The sequence below is a fragment of the Chinchilla lanigera genome, unplaced genomic scaffold, assembly GCF_000276665.1.
Source record: "Chinchilla lanigera isolate Chin_1 unplaced genomic scaffold, ChiLan1.0 scaffold00016, whole genome shotgun sequence".
Lineage (NCBI taxonomy): Eukaryota > Metazoa > Chordata > Mammalia > Rodentia > Chinchillidae > Chinchilla > Chinchilla lanigera.
In genome coordinates this window covers 171219-187851 of record NW_004955417.1, presented here as the reverse complement: position 1 = coordinate 187851, position 16633 = coordinate 171219, and the positions used below count along the sequence as shown (strand labels likewise).

At 36.4% G+C, this 16633-nt stretch overlaps 1 protein-coding gene across 2 annotated transcripts in view; it reads left to right on the top strand.

Annotated features, from left to right (window-relative positions):
* The window catches only part of Snx16 (sorting nexin 16), a 49798-nt gene that overhangs the window by 21315 nt on the left and 11850 nt on the right, over positions 1 to 16633 (top strand). For both annotated transcript variants that reach the window (XM_005381723.1, XM_005381722.1), the window contains exon 5: positions 10649 to 10718. In XM_005381723.1, coding sequence (XP_005381780.1) covers positions 10649 to 10718 — 70 coding nt within the window. The remainder of the gene's footprint in view (positions 1 to 10648; positions 10719 to 16633) is intronic.

Below are 16633 nucleotides of genomic sequence, written 5' to 3'. Positions count from 1 at the left end.
TTTATTTTTTGGAGGGTTTTCTTTGTCTCAAGTGCATTCATTTCTACCCTAATCTTTATAATCTCCTCCCTTCTTTGGGCTTTGGGCCTGTCTTGTTCTTCTTTTTCTAAAAGTTTAAGATGTAGCATTAGGCTACTTATTTGTTCTCTTGCTGTTTTTCCTATGTGTGAATTCACCGCTATAAATTTCCCTCTGAGGACTGCTTTTATTGCATCCCATAGATTCCAGTAAGTTGTATGTACATTTTCATTCGTTTGTTGTTATATTTTAATTTCCTGTTTAATTTCTTCAGTGACCCATTTGTTGCTTAGGAGGTTGTTTAATTTTCAAGTGTTTGTGAAGTTTTTGGAGTTCCTTTTGTGATTATTTTCCAATTTCATTGCACTGTGGTCAGATAATATGCACCGGATACATTCAGTCTTTTGCATTTCAGTAGGTATGCTCTATGGGCTAGGATGTGGTCTATTTTAGAGAAGGTCCCATACTTAGAAAAATTTGTATTCTGGTGTTGTGGGGTGGAATACTCTGTATACATCTACTAAGTCCATTTGTTTGCAGCTTTGGTTCAGATCTGTTATTTCCTTGCTGATTTTTTGTCCAGTTGACCTGTCTCTTTGTGTCAATGGGGTGTTGAGGTCCTGTGTTACAATAGTGTTAATTATATGGGTTTTCATGCCTGTTAAGATTTGTCTTATATAATTTGGAACTCCAATATTTAGTGTATACATGTTTATGATTGTTATCTCATCTTCTTGCAGTTTTCCCCTGACAAGGATGTCGTGACCTTCTTTATCTCTTTTGATTGTTGTCCGTTTGAAGTTTAGATTGTCTGCAAACAGAATAGCTACAGCTGCTGTTTTTTGTGTTCCTGTTGCATGGAAGCTCGTTTTCCATCCTTTGACTTTTAGTCTACGGATTTCCCTTTTCCGTGAAATGTGTTTCCTTTATACAACATAACATTGGATTTTGTTTTTTAATCTACTCTGCCAATCTGTTTCTTTTGACTGGAGAATTGAGGCCATTTACATTTATAGATAACCAATATGTATTGATTTATCATTGTCATGTTATTTACTTGCATTGGTATCCTACTTTTTCTACCTGTTTACTTGCTTGCTCTTCTTGACGTTTCATTTATACTCTTGTTCTTGAAATTGTGGTCAGATTTTTCTGTGTCTAGAATATCTTTTAGTATTCTTTGTAATGCTGGCTTGGCGCTCATGAAGTTCTTCAATTGTTCTTTGTCATGAAAATATTTTATTTCTCCATTGAATTTGAGGGATAGTTTATCAGGGTACATCAGTCTTGGTTGGAAGCTGTTCTGTCTCAGGACCTATAATACTTCGCTCCAAGCTCTTGATTGTATGGTTTGTGCTGAAAAGTCTGCCGTGATTTTGATGGGCTTTCCTTTATAGGTAATCTGTTTCTTATTTCTAATAGCTTTTAATATTCTGTGCTTTTGCTGGAGATCTGGGAACTTGACTGTTATATGTCTGGGTATAGTTTTATTTTCGTTGTGGTTGGTTAGAGTTCTGTATGCCTCATTTCTGTATAACAGGTTCTGTTTCCATGCTTGGGAAATTTTCTGCTATTATTTCTGCAAATATTCTTTTCATGTCAGTTGTGTTGCCACCTGCTGTTTTCATTGACTCCTATAAGTGGTCATACTTTATTCCCCTTTGCCTCATCTTGCAGCTGTTGAATTGACTTTTCCTTGATCCTTGTTGATTTTGCAAGATCCTTTCTTTCACGATCACTAGCTGCCATGCTGTCTTCAAAGTCTGAGATTCTATCTTCAGCTTCATTCAAGCAGTTTTGGCAGCTTTCTGTAGAAGCTTTGTTTTCCTGGAAGCCTCTTTGAATCTGGTTCATGTATTCTAAGTCCTTTCTATATTTTTCATTTAATGCTTCTGTCCCTTGCCTTTGTTCTTCTATTTTCTTATATGTTTCTTCTTCAGACTTTTTGAGCAGTTCCTTCATTATTATTGTCATTTCAGTTTTTGCCTGAGAGATTATTTCTGATCTCATCTCTTGTGGCCTTATGGAGTTGTTTCTTTACTTCCATTGCAATCATTTCAGCTATTTCAGGTGTGTTTACCAAGGTCTCCTAGTCAATGTCTCCTGGACTTGTTCTGAGTAGGGTGGAGTTCTGGGATTGTGTTTTAGTGCTTCGTTTTGTCATGTTTGGTGCTGGATGCAGAAAGCTCAGTTTCCCTTTTCAGTGGCTGCACAGGAAAGGCCACTAGTGTCTCTAGTTTTCTTGTTTGTCAGGTTTGCCCTTAATTGACCCCTGAGAAGCACTACTTAGTCTCGGGTTTTCTGCTAGTTGTTGATTTGTATCTCGTTATCCCTGGTCTCAGACGCAGGCATTGGTGTCAGCTGATGGCAGACCGTCTGATGGAGCATTCCCTTGCAGTTTAGGGCACATGCATGGCACAAACTTGGGTTGCACTGGTGTGACAATCCCGGTCCAGTGGACCTATGTCCCCAGGCAGTTCAGGGTACAGGCAAAACCCAGACACAAACTGCAGGGTCAGCAGTTTGTGAACCACCTGATTCTGTGTCTCCAGTCAGTTCAGGACACATACAGGAACCAGATGCAGGCCGGATAGGCAGCAATCACAGACTACCCATGCCTCCAACCCTCTAGCGAGTCCGGGTGAAAGTGAAGCACAGACTTGAACTGCTGGACCAGCAGCTCTTGGAGCACTTGCTCTCTCGTCGCAGGGTGTGCACAGAGAGAGGCTATACGCGCCACTGCCAGGTAGAACAGTTCCTGGGGCTTCTGAGTGAGTACCTCCTGTCTCCCATGGGTGCCCTGAGGTCAGTAACTCAGTCTGTAATGGCGGCAGGGTCCTGGGTCGCCTTCCTGTCCCCAGGAAGTAGATGGGAGATACATGGCTGTCTCCACGAATTTCACCTGAAAACCATGGCGGTGGAAGTAAAGCTCGGAGTCGAACCGTGGGACCAGCAGCTCTCAGAGCACTTGCTCACTGGACGCAGGGCACGCACCCATATGCTTCTTTATACTCCAGATTCATGGACTTGTCTCCTTGACATCTCCGTCAGGTTACTCAATAGTTACTTCAGACCTAAAACTTAAAAGCATAGTCTCCACACTGTTCTCTTCTTTACAGCAGCAACATTTACTGAAACTTGCCAGTCATCCTTGACATATACCTTATGACCCTTGTTCCTTCCTTTATGTTTGTAGTTGCACCCAAGCTTGCCTACTTTCCTACATCTTGCCATCACTCTAGTCCTAGTAGGTCGCTCTACCTTAAAATTACTGCAGAAGCATTACCATTTCTTTTCCTCATACATGCTTTTTTCTGTTGCCCATTAGAGCCACAATGATCTTTTGCAACAGAGTTTGCTACCCTGCCTGCCTGTATGTCATTCCAGCCTTCAGTTTTATTATTCCTTCCCATCCCCCATTCTGTATGCATCTGCCATATCAGTCTTTATTTATCGTCCAAAATCACCTTCCCCTTTTGTCCCTCAAATAGGCTATTTGCCGTAAAGGCAATATTTTACACTAACATCACACCCGGCCCCCTCACTAACTCCCGTACATCCTTCAGATTTCAACAGAAACTTCTCTTGGTTAGGTATCTGTCCTTCTTGGCCTATCCCTTTCCCATCACTACCAAACAGTGGGTCACTTCTTTTTCACAGTATTTGTACCAGCCTCTCTCCTCTGGTTTGAGAGTCAGTTCCTAAGTCCTTGAGACAATCTCTTATGTACTTCTAGGTTGGTACTAGTTACATGCCCGTTTTTAAGAGAATCGAGAAAGTAATCACTTAAATCATCATCAATAGGTTTTAATTCTCTCATGGACTCAGTTGAAAAAGACTGATACTTGACTGATACAGCATTTCAGTTCATAATGCTTTCTGTAATTATTTGATGATGTTTCTCCAATGAGATTGTAAGATACATAATTGCAGGTCATGTGGCTGTTCGCTATTCAGTGGCCAGTGCTTATTAGCACTGTGGTGACACGGTCAGCTACCAACAAGTACTTGAATGAAGGATACAGTCAATACTCACAGTTGTACTGTTTATCAGAAAAAGATTACAGCAAACATGACAAAGTAGGTGATCGTGTGTCTAGGTACTAGGAGCACAAGTGTTCCCTACATTTCTTTAGATTTTTACATCTCTCAAAAAAGAGGAAAGGTTAGTTTTAATTCAGGCACGCAAAACAGGAATAAAAACCAACAAATGTTAAAATCATAGGAAGACTTGAAGAAAATGTATTTTATAACATACCATAAAACACGACTTTTACCAGTAAGTCAGCACATTCTTTCCCTGTTCTCTTGTCCATTATTCAGTAAATCTTTGTGTTGATAGTTCAGTATTTATATGCATCTTTTTAAAATTACTAATAATAGATATCAAGTTAGACATTGCTAGGGATATTCAAGATGTCTCTTTAAACTGCATACCACATTGGTGGTGGTATTGCTCAATTCATTCGTAGTTGTCCCAGGAAAAGAAATGTGTCTTGGGCAAATAATTGAAGTAGGGTTTCATTTGTTATTCTTAGACTGTTAAAAATGCTAAGAAGTCATAGATGAAAGAATCTAGTGCGCTTCATATTTATTTGCCCATGTGTGCCTGTGAAAACAAGCACATATTGTTATTAAGCAGATAAACTTGGGCAGCCAGAGCCTACAATGTTAGACTGAGATTGCAGAAAGTTCAAAATTACTCAAAATTAAATTTGAGTAAAGCTCAAATATTAAAATTTTTGTACTTCTTAAGTTTGTGGACTACAGTACGGTATATCGCCCCACTGTCAGTACTCTTTCTTCTGTAAAAACGAATGGATGATTATCAACATGTCAGGGGCTCTCCATGTCAGATGTATCATGGAATATTAACTATATATTAATTATTCTTTCACTTTCCTTTCTGATATCCTCAGCACCTTAGCACACAGTTTTTAACCTTCCTTCGAATTGGCTAAGAGCTTACCGTTACACAACTGTCAGCTTGTGACATTTCAGTTGCTCCAGTTGTATAATGCAGAAGTGTAAGGAAAGAAGAAGTGAGAGGATATTAAGAACTGTTAGTTTGACTGTTTTAAAAGAATTACTGTTTCCAGATACATTTAGAAAATACCAAGTATGAAAACAGATAAACCTATTTTAATATTCCCATGATAAAAGGATTTACTTGGATTTTATCTGGTCAATGAATATTTATTTAGGGCTAACTGTGTAAGGGGTGTCACTGTGCAAAAATGAATTAGATGCTAATCAGCTTTTCAAAAATCTGAGTAAGAAGAAAACGTGCCCCAAAGAGTGATAATGAATACAGAGGTAGAGCTCTTTTAGAAAAAGAAATGACAGAAATGTTTTCGTGGGGGAATTAGAGAAGGCTTCCCAGAGGATGACATCAAATTTAAACTTTAAAGAAGCAGTGATAATTGTACCAGCAAAAAAAAAAAAAAAAACTTCCCAGATGAAAGGAAATATAATCACAATACAACAGCAGGTGCAAAGTAAATGGAACTCAGTTTGTCAAGGTGAATGATACATAAGGATAGTCTTATACTGCACAGTCTATCATAGTTAAAATGCAGTCATATATTGTTTTATATTGTTTTTTCTTACTCTAAAATCATTATGTTATTCAGCACAGTAATGTTTTACCAGTCTCTGTTTTCAGAACTATTCCACATTTATATGATTACCAATTTTTTTTTAATTCTTTAAAATACAAGTTAAAGCATTGTAGTTTCTATAATTACCATTCATCTATAAAGGCTTTGGTACCAAAATTCAGTGTTTTAAATTCTGTATCTTCAAAAACAAAAATTCAGAATGGATCTGGATCAGCAACAGTTAATGATATAAAAAAAATTACTAGTATCCACTCATTTACATGAGGGGGCAATTCAAAAGAAATGAGAGCATTTACACTTTAAAAATAAAGAGTACACAGGGAATATGGCAGTCATGTTCATCAAATATATTTAGCTTTAGAATAGTGTTTCTCCAAGTATAATGTGCTTGTGAATCACCTGAGGTTCTTGTTAATGTTGAGCCTAATTTAATAGATCTGGGCTAAAGATCCTGCATTTCTGTCATGTTTCTAGGACATCTATACTGCTGGTATTAGAATTTCATTTCTAATAGTAAAGCTAACAAGGAACAACTAGCAATAATCGTGAGAAGTTAAAGGAAGGAACTATCAGCTCAGATAAAAAAGAGGTGCCTGTCATTTCAACCTGTCCAATATAAACATGGTGACCCTTTAAAAAACTTGAGTTCATCAGGTATAGTGGCACACACCTATTATTCCAGCTCTTGGAGGATTGCTGCAGGAGAGGCAGGAGGATCTCTGTGATTTTGAGGCCAGCCTGGACTACAAAGTGAGTTCAAGGCCACCCTGACCTACATAGCAAGACCCTGTCTCAAAAAAATAAAGTCGAGTTCCAGTGGTATTAAAGAATTATTAAATGAAATACATCGGATTAAGTGTCAACATAAATCCCCTTATGTATAAAATTTAATATATCTATACTTTTTTAATGTGAATACTCAAAGATGACTATTTTATGCATTTAAACTTGAACTATCTTCTCACAGGAAATGTTACTGTTAATGTCTCTAAGTTATTTTTGTATAAAATGATATTAAGAGAAGTTGGGTTAATTTTAGTGGGGTTTTTTCCCTTTTCTATTTTACAGAAAAGAGTAAAACAAAATTTCATAACAAAGTAATAGGAGAATAACAATAGGGAATGCATTTTGTATTGTTATCTTTAAAGTAATTACTCAGAGTACAAGATATGGGCATAAAAAATTCTCCAAACAATATTAGCACAGACCTTTCTTTTCAGTGAACTAAGAAACACTAGTAGTTTAACTATCTTGTATTTTTTTTTCCTTTTCCCTTCCTTCTTTTCTCCTTTCCCCCACCCCAATTCATTTTTCCTTTTGAACAGTTTCTTTCCATTTCACAATATCTAGCTATTAAATTACTGGTGTTTTGAAAAATTTGGGAAATGTAAATACATATATATCTATGAAAGAAAAGAAAGAAAACCAATAGTAAATGTATGGTGGAAAGCTCAGTAGATGGAAGTAGTTTATTAGGTTCATAGCTTGAAAATGCAATTATTCCAAAGAATATTTTTTTCAAACGCAGAGTTGAAATTACAGTGCAACTTTGCTGTCAAAATAAAAACAAACTAAAATACACCATCTGTTTGCTCATTTATCTTTGAGTCGGTAATTGATCTGAATTTCAAAAAGTTTTCTCAGATACATTAAAACGTTACTACAGGGGCTGAAGATTGAGCTCAGCAGCACAGCGCCTGCCTGGCAAGTGCGAGGTCGTGAGTTTGATTCCTGGTGCCAGAAAACAAAACAAAACAAAACAAAACAAAACAAAACAAAACAAAAGGTACTACAGATAACAAAAGGAATAAAATAAAATAAAATCTCCCCTTGCCTTTCTTATTCAAGATTGTTAGATTTTTTCCTCTTACAAAAAAACATACACACTGTCCTGATGTTTTTGTTATCCATTGTCATAGTCAAATAGTAGCAGAGGTTAGACGCTATGTTCAACCTCTCAGTGAACATCTTCATAAAAGAATAAAGCTTTTAAAATATGATTTCCATTTAAGCCATGTATCACTTAGTAATGTAGACATTTTGGTGTTTATTTATTAGTAGAATTCACTTGATTTGTTTATAAATCATGCATTAATCATATACAGAAAATTACTGAGCAGAACCATGGCACACATATACCATCAATAAATATTTATTGAATCTAATTTAAGTTCTCATTGATTCTCAAGCAGCAGTGAAGACTTCCTTTCCTAGGGGGAAAAAATATTTTGGTATTTCTTTGTTTTCTCAAACCCCACCATTTCCCAGAGGTTTTTTGTTTAGCCTGTCCTTCTCTTTGGATAGGGATACAGTGTGAGAGTGTAAATTGTTGCCTGTTTCAAATTTTGTTTTTAAGCTAAAGATTTTTAAAAGTAGAGCATGGAGTATAACTTGGGAACTACTACATTTGAAAGAGACTCAGGGAATCTGCCAAAGTTTAAGAATTCTCATGAGCCATAGATCATTTAAAAACAAGAAAAGGAACAAGAGTGAAATAGAACCACTCCAAAATAAAAAGGTTCCTTCAGTAGGATACTCAGCTGACATCGCCATTGATCTTGGCCAAATTTCTGCTATAAAATAAAGGTATAAAAAAGAATGTATGCTCCTTTAAACATTTTTCCCTTCCTAGCTATAGTATCCCAGTAAGTAAGTAATAAACATAAAAAAAATCATTAAAGTAGAAGAAATGTGGGTATAAAACTGTAAGAAAATGTTCCACATTAGGTCGTCATATACTGAAAGTATTAAGCTCCTTCCATATGCTTCTTAGCATTTTCCTTTCCATTATAAATGCTGTTCATTTAGTGTTTCACCCATACTTTAGTCCTCAAAGCCAAGATCATTTCATTTCCTGTGGCTCATTTTTATCTAATAATAGTTACTCTGGTGTAATAATGGGTAGGTGTAATTATATCTATACAAGAAGAGTGTGTGTCCTTCTGGCCTGTTGTTCACTGTTAAACCACTTGAGTATCCTAAAGGCTGTGTATAATTAAAGAGGTAAATGGACAAGTTGAATGTGTTTAGAGAGCAATGGCCTAAAAGGAAAGAATATAAATGAACCAAAGATAGAAGAATTTAAAGGTAAAAGGCCATATATTTAAATTCAGAAGGTAGATTAAAGTCCAGCCATGTCACTTGTTCTTTGTGACTGCAAAGCAAGTTATTTTTACCTGTCTGAACTTTGTATCATTTGTAAAATTGAGATATAAGTCCTATCCTAACTTCTCATGATTGCTGTGAAAATTAAATAAATAAGATATGTGAAAGCCCTGCATATGCAATGTACTTTGAAAATGTTAGTGTCTTCCTATTGATGCTTAAAGATATATGGTCACAGGAAAATAGGCTAACATTGTTGACATGTATTTAGCAGTATGTGAATGTATTCACACATGGACTGGTTTATTTTTTGTTTAGTTTTGTTTTTTTGTTTTTTTGTTTTGTTTTGTTTTTCTCTTTTACCGGGAACTGAACTCACGACCTTGAGCTTGCCAGGCAGGCGCTTTTGCCGCTGAGCTAAATCCCCAGCCCTTGGACTGGTTTATATAAAAAGCAAAGATACTAACCCCATTACCTTTGGTGGTATTTAAGTACTGTGTATACTTGGCTGAAGCTGTAAAAGGGACAGAAAGCATACTGTGTATGGCTCATTTAAGATCTCTTTCATCTCTTATTCTGTGATTATAAATATTCAGGTGTTTTCTGTTTCCCTGAATGTGTATCCCTTTTGGTAAGAAGGGATATTAACATTCTATAAGCCAAAATTTGCTTTTCTGGATGCTGCTTTATGAACTTATTTGTTCTGCCTTTGGGATATTCTGGATTATTTTCCAAACAATATTTCTGTGTTAGTTCATATTGGCTTTCTTTTGGAGAGATTCCACTAAAAGTCCATTTATCTCTTCATGACACACTGTCATCATCAACCTGTCTGTCCCCACCTGAGCCCTAAAGCTCATTCCCTTAACATAAGTTGACATCTCTTCGTGTAGTGATTGTATTTATCATACTTTGATCCCTTTGCAGATGAAAACAATTAAGGCTCCACATTGATGTTTTTACACACATATAGAGCTGTCTCATACTCCAAAATTGCTTTTTAGAAATAGAGCTTGCTTGTGTTTTAAAGAAGTTTGGTTTTCTCCTTTTTTACCCTATCTTCTTAACCTATTTCTGACTGCAAATTATGAGCATAAGAATTATATTATTTCATTATTTTAAAATTTTTGGTGACTTATAAGTAAGTTAGTTTTGGGGGAATTCAGAAGTTTTTTTCTCATACACTATCTGGGAAAAATACTTAGGTAAATTATGTTTACTTAAATTACTCATTTAAAAAATATTTAGGGAAAATGGCAAGGACAATCTTTAAGCTGCTTCAGAGTAAATAATTTTCACTTTTTTTTTTTTTTTTTTTGAAACAAGGTCTCGCTATGTAGTTCAGGCTGGTCTGGACTCACTATGAAGCCCAGGCCTCCAACTCATGGTGACCCTCCTACCTCAGCCTCCCGAGTGCTGGGATTACAGGAGTGTACCACCACACCTGGTGTTTACACTTATTTTTTAGCATCCACCAAAAAAGAAACAAATGCAGTATGAATTGTAAGTTATATGTATTCATAATAGAATAATAATTTTCGTATACTGGCTAAGACTGATATTTCTGTAAAAAGTTATAAAGAAGCTATTCACTAGTTAGATTGGTGTCTTGTACTACTATTCTGAGTTATACTTTATGTCTGTAGTTTGTATGTAATAATAAATTTGTGGTTTTTATTTATTTTCATAAGACCTTTGAAAACATCTTAAAGATCTTTACATCTTCTAGAGTTTAATGTTTGTGTTTGGCTACTTGTATAAAAACACATTAACTTGCTTATTTTGGTATATCAGCAAAATCAGTTTGCTTAAAACACAGGGGAGCTTCATAACCTCTGCTGTTTGCTATCTTTTGTAAACTTAATTCATACTGACACTAATCTTTTTTTTTTAACTTTGAAAAGCCTTGCAGTGAGAGAATTTCTTTGTCTGGATGATCCACCAGGTCCATTTGACAGCCTCGAAGAAAGCAGGGTAAGTGCTGTATTATATATCACATGAAAGAGGAAGTAACACAGTACAATAGTTGTTCCTCAAATGGATTAGCAAACAGCAAAATATTATTTCAGTGTACAGTAGTTTTGCACAGAGCGCTTTTAATATTTTAGCCAAAGTTTTGTTTCACTGAAATACATGGAAGTTATTCATGCTATGTAGAAGATCTAAAATGAAGGCATTTTTTTTCTGTTTCAAAAAAACAAAATTTTTTCTGGAATTTAGTTTCACTTCATTTAATAGTATTATTTGTGTGTTGAGTTTTCTTCCATCTAAGCACCCATGAACCTACAATTAAAAACAAACATAAAGCTTCTCCTCAGAGGTAGAAGTGATTTTCTGTTACCAGTTCAGCTTGTGTTTGATGCTACTCAAATTACATTAATTGACGTGGTGAAGTGACCTATTTCTTAAAGCAGTGGGTTAGATTCACAAACAGATTTGTTAATAGATTAGTTTGGATTTTATGCAGTTTTTCCCCCAAAATGGTATTTAATTGGTAAAGATTTAGCTGGTAGGTTTCTTGTGTTTTTCAGTTAAACTGAGACACTTCTTCATGTTGGCATGACTACTGTAACTTTAAAAAAAAACAGCCTTATTGAAGTAAAATCTTCATCCCTTAAACTAAGCCTTTTGTTATTTTATTCTATTGTAAATGTATATTTTAGTAAATTTATAAGCTGTTTCACCATCATTGTAATCCTGTTTTAGAGTATTCTCATTACCTCAAAAATAAAAATTTCTAAAGCCATTTTGCAGTCAGTCTACACTCCGAGCCCAAAGCAACCACTAATCTTTCACTCTCTACAAATTTGTCTTTTCTAGATATTTCATATATATAGGGTTATATATGTCTGTATGTGGATATATAAAGATTTAAACATAAAACTAATATATGGTGTTTATAATCTTTTTCATCTAGCATCATTCACTGAGGATAGTTATAGCCTTCATTGTTATTTCACTGTTTCTTTACTAAACAGCTTCCCATCGTATGCATGTACATATTCCACATTTCCTGTGTCCAGTTACCAGTTGAGAAATTTGCATTAGTTTCAGTTTTGCACTATTACGAATAATGCTGTGAACAATTTCATAGAAGTAGGCATATGTTTTCATTTTTCTTGAGTTCATGCCTAGAAGAGGAATTGTTTGGTCACATAGCAAGTTTATGTTTAGCCATTTAAAAAATTGATAAATTGTTTTCTAAAGTGGCTATATCACATTACTTTCCTATGCAAGATTGTTTTGGTTTAAACGAACATTTGATATTATCCACCTTCATTTCTGAATGATCGCTTCATTGACAGGTATTTTCTTCCAGCACTTGGAGTGTGTCATCGCACTGCCTTCCGGCACCAATTGGTTCTGATGAAAAGTCAATCTTTAATCGTATTGTTGCTTCCATGAGTCATTTTCCCTTGCTTCTTTCAAGATCTTGTCTACCTTTGACTTTCAACAATTTGATTATGCTGTATCAAGGTGTGAATCTCTTTGTGTTTAGCAGTCTTTGGCTTTTGAGCTTCTTGGACCTTATTAATAGATAGATTAATGCCCTATATCGGACTTGGGAATTCGTTAGCCCTTATTTCTTCAAATAATTTTTCAGTCCCATTCTCTCAGCACCTTTCAGGCTCCCATTACTTGGAAACTTGTATGCTTCATGTTGTACCACATAGCTCTGAAGTGATGCTCATTTATTTTCATTTTTTCCTTTTTTCTGGAGATTAATTTCTGTTGATCTGTCTTCAGGTTCTTGGATTCATTTTTTTACTGTGTCACATCTGCTATGTCAAATCTTGTTAATTTTTCATTTCAGGTATTTTTCAAATCAAGACTTTCCACTTGCTTATTCACATCATTCTCTTTACTGAGCATCTCTATTGAGTAATAAAAGTCTCTAATGCTATTATTTTTAGCTCATTTAGCATATATACCACCTGCTTTAAAAATTATTACCCAGTATACCTAATACTTGAGGATAATCTGAGATAACCTTTGCAACTGCTTTTTTTTCCTGAGTATGCTTAGATGGACCTTGTTTCATGTCTCATAATTTTTTGTTGAATACTAGACATCTTAGGTAATATATCTTGGCAACTCCTGATTCAGAGTCATTGTTACTTGTGTCTGTTTAGTAACTTGCCTAAACTAGACCGCTTTGAGTTTTTCTTCCCAGCCATATGTGGCTATGCTTCTGGTCATTTTATTACTGTTATCTATAATTTGTTTAGAGAGTTTGCATTTTATTGTAAGTATACATTGGGCTAATGAAAATAATTGCTTATCTCTCCTTTTCCACATCATATATCCATGATTTCATTCCTTTAAATATAGTATCCTTTCTTCCTGCAAAAAAAATTCTTGGATTTAGTCTTTTTTTAGAATTGATTATATTTTCAGTATCTTTTAGTCAAAATATACACTAGCTCGTGCAAGTTAGGTATTATGACCGGGTAGGGAAAGCATGGAAGTTGATCTGAGTAGGGTTTATCCACCTCCACACTACAGGCTTTTGGGGCTAGGTAAGTCGTTGGAAGAGGTGCATTGCCAAGTGTCCTATGAGTTTAAAAATTACCCTTGGTTTGGAACAGTTGATTTAAGTAATTCAAAGCTGTATCAAATTTACATATTTAGCAAAGTCATATGAAATATATCTCCCAGAATCTTCCTTAGCATTTTCCAAAACTATACTTGAAAATAAGTGTTCATTTGAATAATAAATTTAAAGAAATTCTGTGCTAGGTCTTCTTCAAATAAAACATACAATGACCTTGTAAGATATGCATCTCTGTAGTATAAGATTTTTTTCTTTTCTTTTCTTTTTTTCTTTTTTTCTTTTTTTCTTTTTTTTTTTGAGACAAGGTTTCACTGTGCAGCTCAGGCTGGCCTTGAGCTCACTTTGTAGCCCAGGCTGGCCTCTAACTCTCAGTGATCCTCCTGCCTCAGCCTCCCGAGTGCTGGGATTATGGTATGATATTTTCTTAAGTACCTTCATTTTAAGAAAAATTCCAAAATGCCTTCTTAATTCATATCCCTTGCAGTATAAAATTAGACCTATTCAAAGAAAATGAAATTTCAAAAATCTGGTAAATCTGTCTTTAACCTACTTCTCCCAGCACCCTATTAAAGGTAATTGTTTCTTTCCCCTCATATACCTGTACCAAAGTAGAGATTAAAGCTAGGGATATAAATTTAGTCTACTTTCTTTTGCGGAAATTCAAATCTACTATTAGTATAATATAATTGAAAGAAATGAGATTTTATTAGACTAGTATTAATGAATAGCTTACAATTAGAATGAATTATATTTACCTTTATATTTTTTTTAGAGGTTCACTTTGATTTAGGATTTTATTAAGCAAATGAATTCATAAAATGCTTTGCCTCAAACATAGAGAGAAACAAGAAATGGAAACAGCTCCTGTGTTTCAGTGGTGCTGGGACAAGAGCTGCCACCAGGAAAGCCCAGGGTGGCCGGGCCAAGGACCCAAAGAAGCTGCGGGAGTCCAGCTTCCCCGGCCCCGCGCCTGCCCCGGGAAGTCCGCAGCCGCGCCACTGTAATTAACTTTGAAGAAACTTTAGTACAAATACCTAAAGCCAAGATCCTTAAAGTTTCTATTCCTCACTAAAATTCCAATTTTTAGTTATTCTACAAGTTAAGAAGTTAATTTTCTTGTTTCTAAGTTTAATTCAGAAAGATAAGTAATTAATACAGAGTTGTATAATGAAGCTGTTTTTTAAAATCATTTTAACAGATTTTCTATTACTGGTAGAATAATCTGAACTCTTATCACAGAAGAAAATTGTATACATCATAGATTTTCCTTTAATAGTAGGAATACAAATAAATTTTATCATCTCATTATTAAGGCTAAATACTTCCATCAGCATGTTAGAAAAACTAAGACTATTAAAGTGCAACTTCCTACTCATATACACATTGTCTTGGTTACTTTTCTCTCATTGCTGGGACAAAATACCTGATATCCAGAATTAAGGAAGGGAAGGTTTATTTAGCTCACAGTTTGTGGAGACTTCAGTCTATAATCAGCTGGCTCCAAGGCAGGGTGACATGGCAGAGGGGCAACAGTTCATGGCAGTGGAAGACAGCAAAAGCAACAAGAGCCAAAAAAGGGGGGAGCAGCAACAGAGAGCAAGCCTCTTTCCCTGCCTTATATTTTATGCAGGCTACCTGCCCCAGAGCAGGTGTAGGACCCATACTCATAATCCATGAAGCATAATCCATGAAGCATTGGACCATGAATCAATCAAAAACTCTAGAAGCTCACCCCATGACTGCATGAGGCTTTAGGGGGATATCTAGACACAAACCATAACATTCCCCCTGCCCCCCAAAGACTCTTGCACATCCCTTTATGCAAAAGGCATTGTAGTCCATCTCTAAGAGTTGTGAAAGTCCTAATAGTTTCAGCTTGCTGAAAAATCGAAGTTCCAAGTCTCCTCCAAGATCTAAGGCAGACTCTTAGCTGTGATCCCCAGTACAAGTGCAAAGTTAAATACTTCCAACGTTCAGTGGCACAAAATAAAACATTACCATTCCATACAGAGCATTGGGACCAAAGCAAGTCCAAAATCCAGCAGGGCAGCAGGGCAAACACTAAGTCCTGTAGTTCCACATGCAACATCCAAAGCAATCTTTAAGCTCCAAAGGGCTTTCAGGGCTCCGCCTCTAGGGCACTTCCAGTGGTTGTAGCTCCCACAGCTTCTCTCTTTGGCCTTCTTTGCTCCCTCCATGCAACTTTCCTTAGATGATACACATTCCTGGCTGTTCCAACCTTCTGTGGTCTCCACTGCACTTTAGGCTTGTCCCTCACAGCTTCATACCCTGCCCTGTCAGGGGCACACTGCCTGGCTTCCCAGGTCTTCTTCTGAAATCTAGGTGGAAGCCTTCTTAACTTCAGAATTCTTGCATTCTGCATGCCCCTAAAATTAGCACCACATGGATAATGCCAAGGTCTGGTGCTGGCTGGAGCAGTAGCCAGGCTTTCTTCTCTATAAGCATTGAGTGCCTGCATTGCTGAGTACTCTGAACCTGATTCTGAGGAACAGATTCTGTGTGCCTCCACCATTTTGGAAACTGGTGCAGCTGCCACTGCAAATTTGGAACACGGCGCTCTGCGGCTTTCTTCTCAAAGCAAAGTCTTTCACTTTGGCAGGTTGGAGGCTGCAAAAGGTGGGGACTTGCTGCTTCTAATGCCAAGTCATCTTTTATATTCTCCTGTTCCTTCTCAGGAATTAAGATCTTCTCAGCTCTATCTTTGCAGTCCACAGCTTTAATGGAGCCTTTTTTCTGGCCAAACTCACAACATTTTAAATCATCCTTCTGGGCTCTTTATTCTTAATTTGCAACATAAATCTGGCTAAAAGATCCCAACAATAGCCCACTGCCTCAATATTCGACTTCTTGAAATTTCTTCTGCCAGATTGATGAGCCCACCACCCTTAGTCTTAGTGTCAGGCAAAGTCTCTGGACAGGAGCAAAATGCAGACAAACTTTTTACCAAGAGCAAAACACATATCATTTGGAGTCCAACAACCAATACAGTCTTTCTTACCAGCAGAAACCTGGGAGGAGTTTCTACTCTATCAGCTTTCTGGTCCTCTGAGCTCTGACCAGAATCTCCCGTACAGAACAACCTAAGGTGTTCTAGCTCTACTCTTTCAAGCGACATCTCCGAACCTTTCCAAACTCTTCCCACAAGCCGTTCCCAAAGGCTGTTGAACCCCATGGTCAGGTATAGTGACAGCAATGGCCCCACTCCTAGCACCAAATTCTGTCTTGGTTACTTTTCTCTCATTGCTGGGACAAAATACCTGATATCCAGAATTAAGGAAGGGAAGGTTTATTTAGCTCACAGTTTGTGGAGATT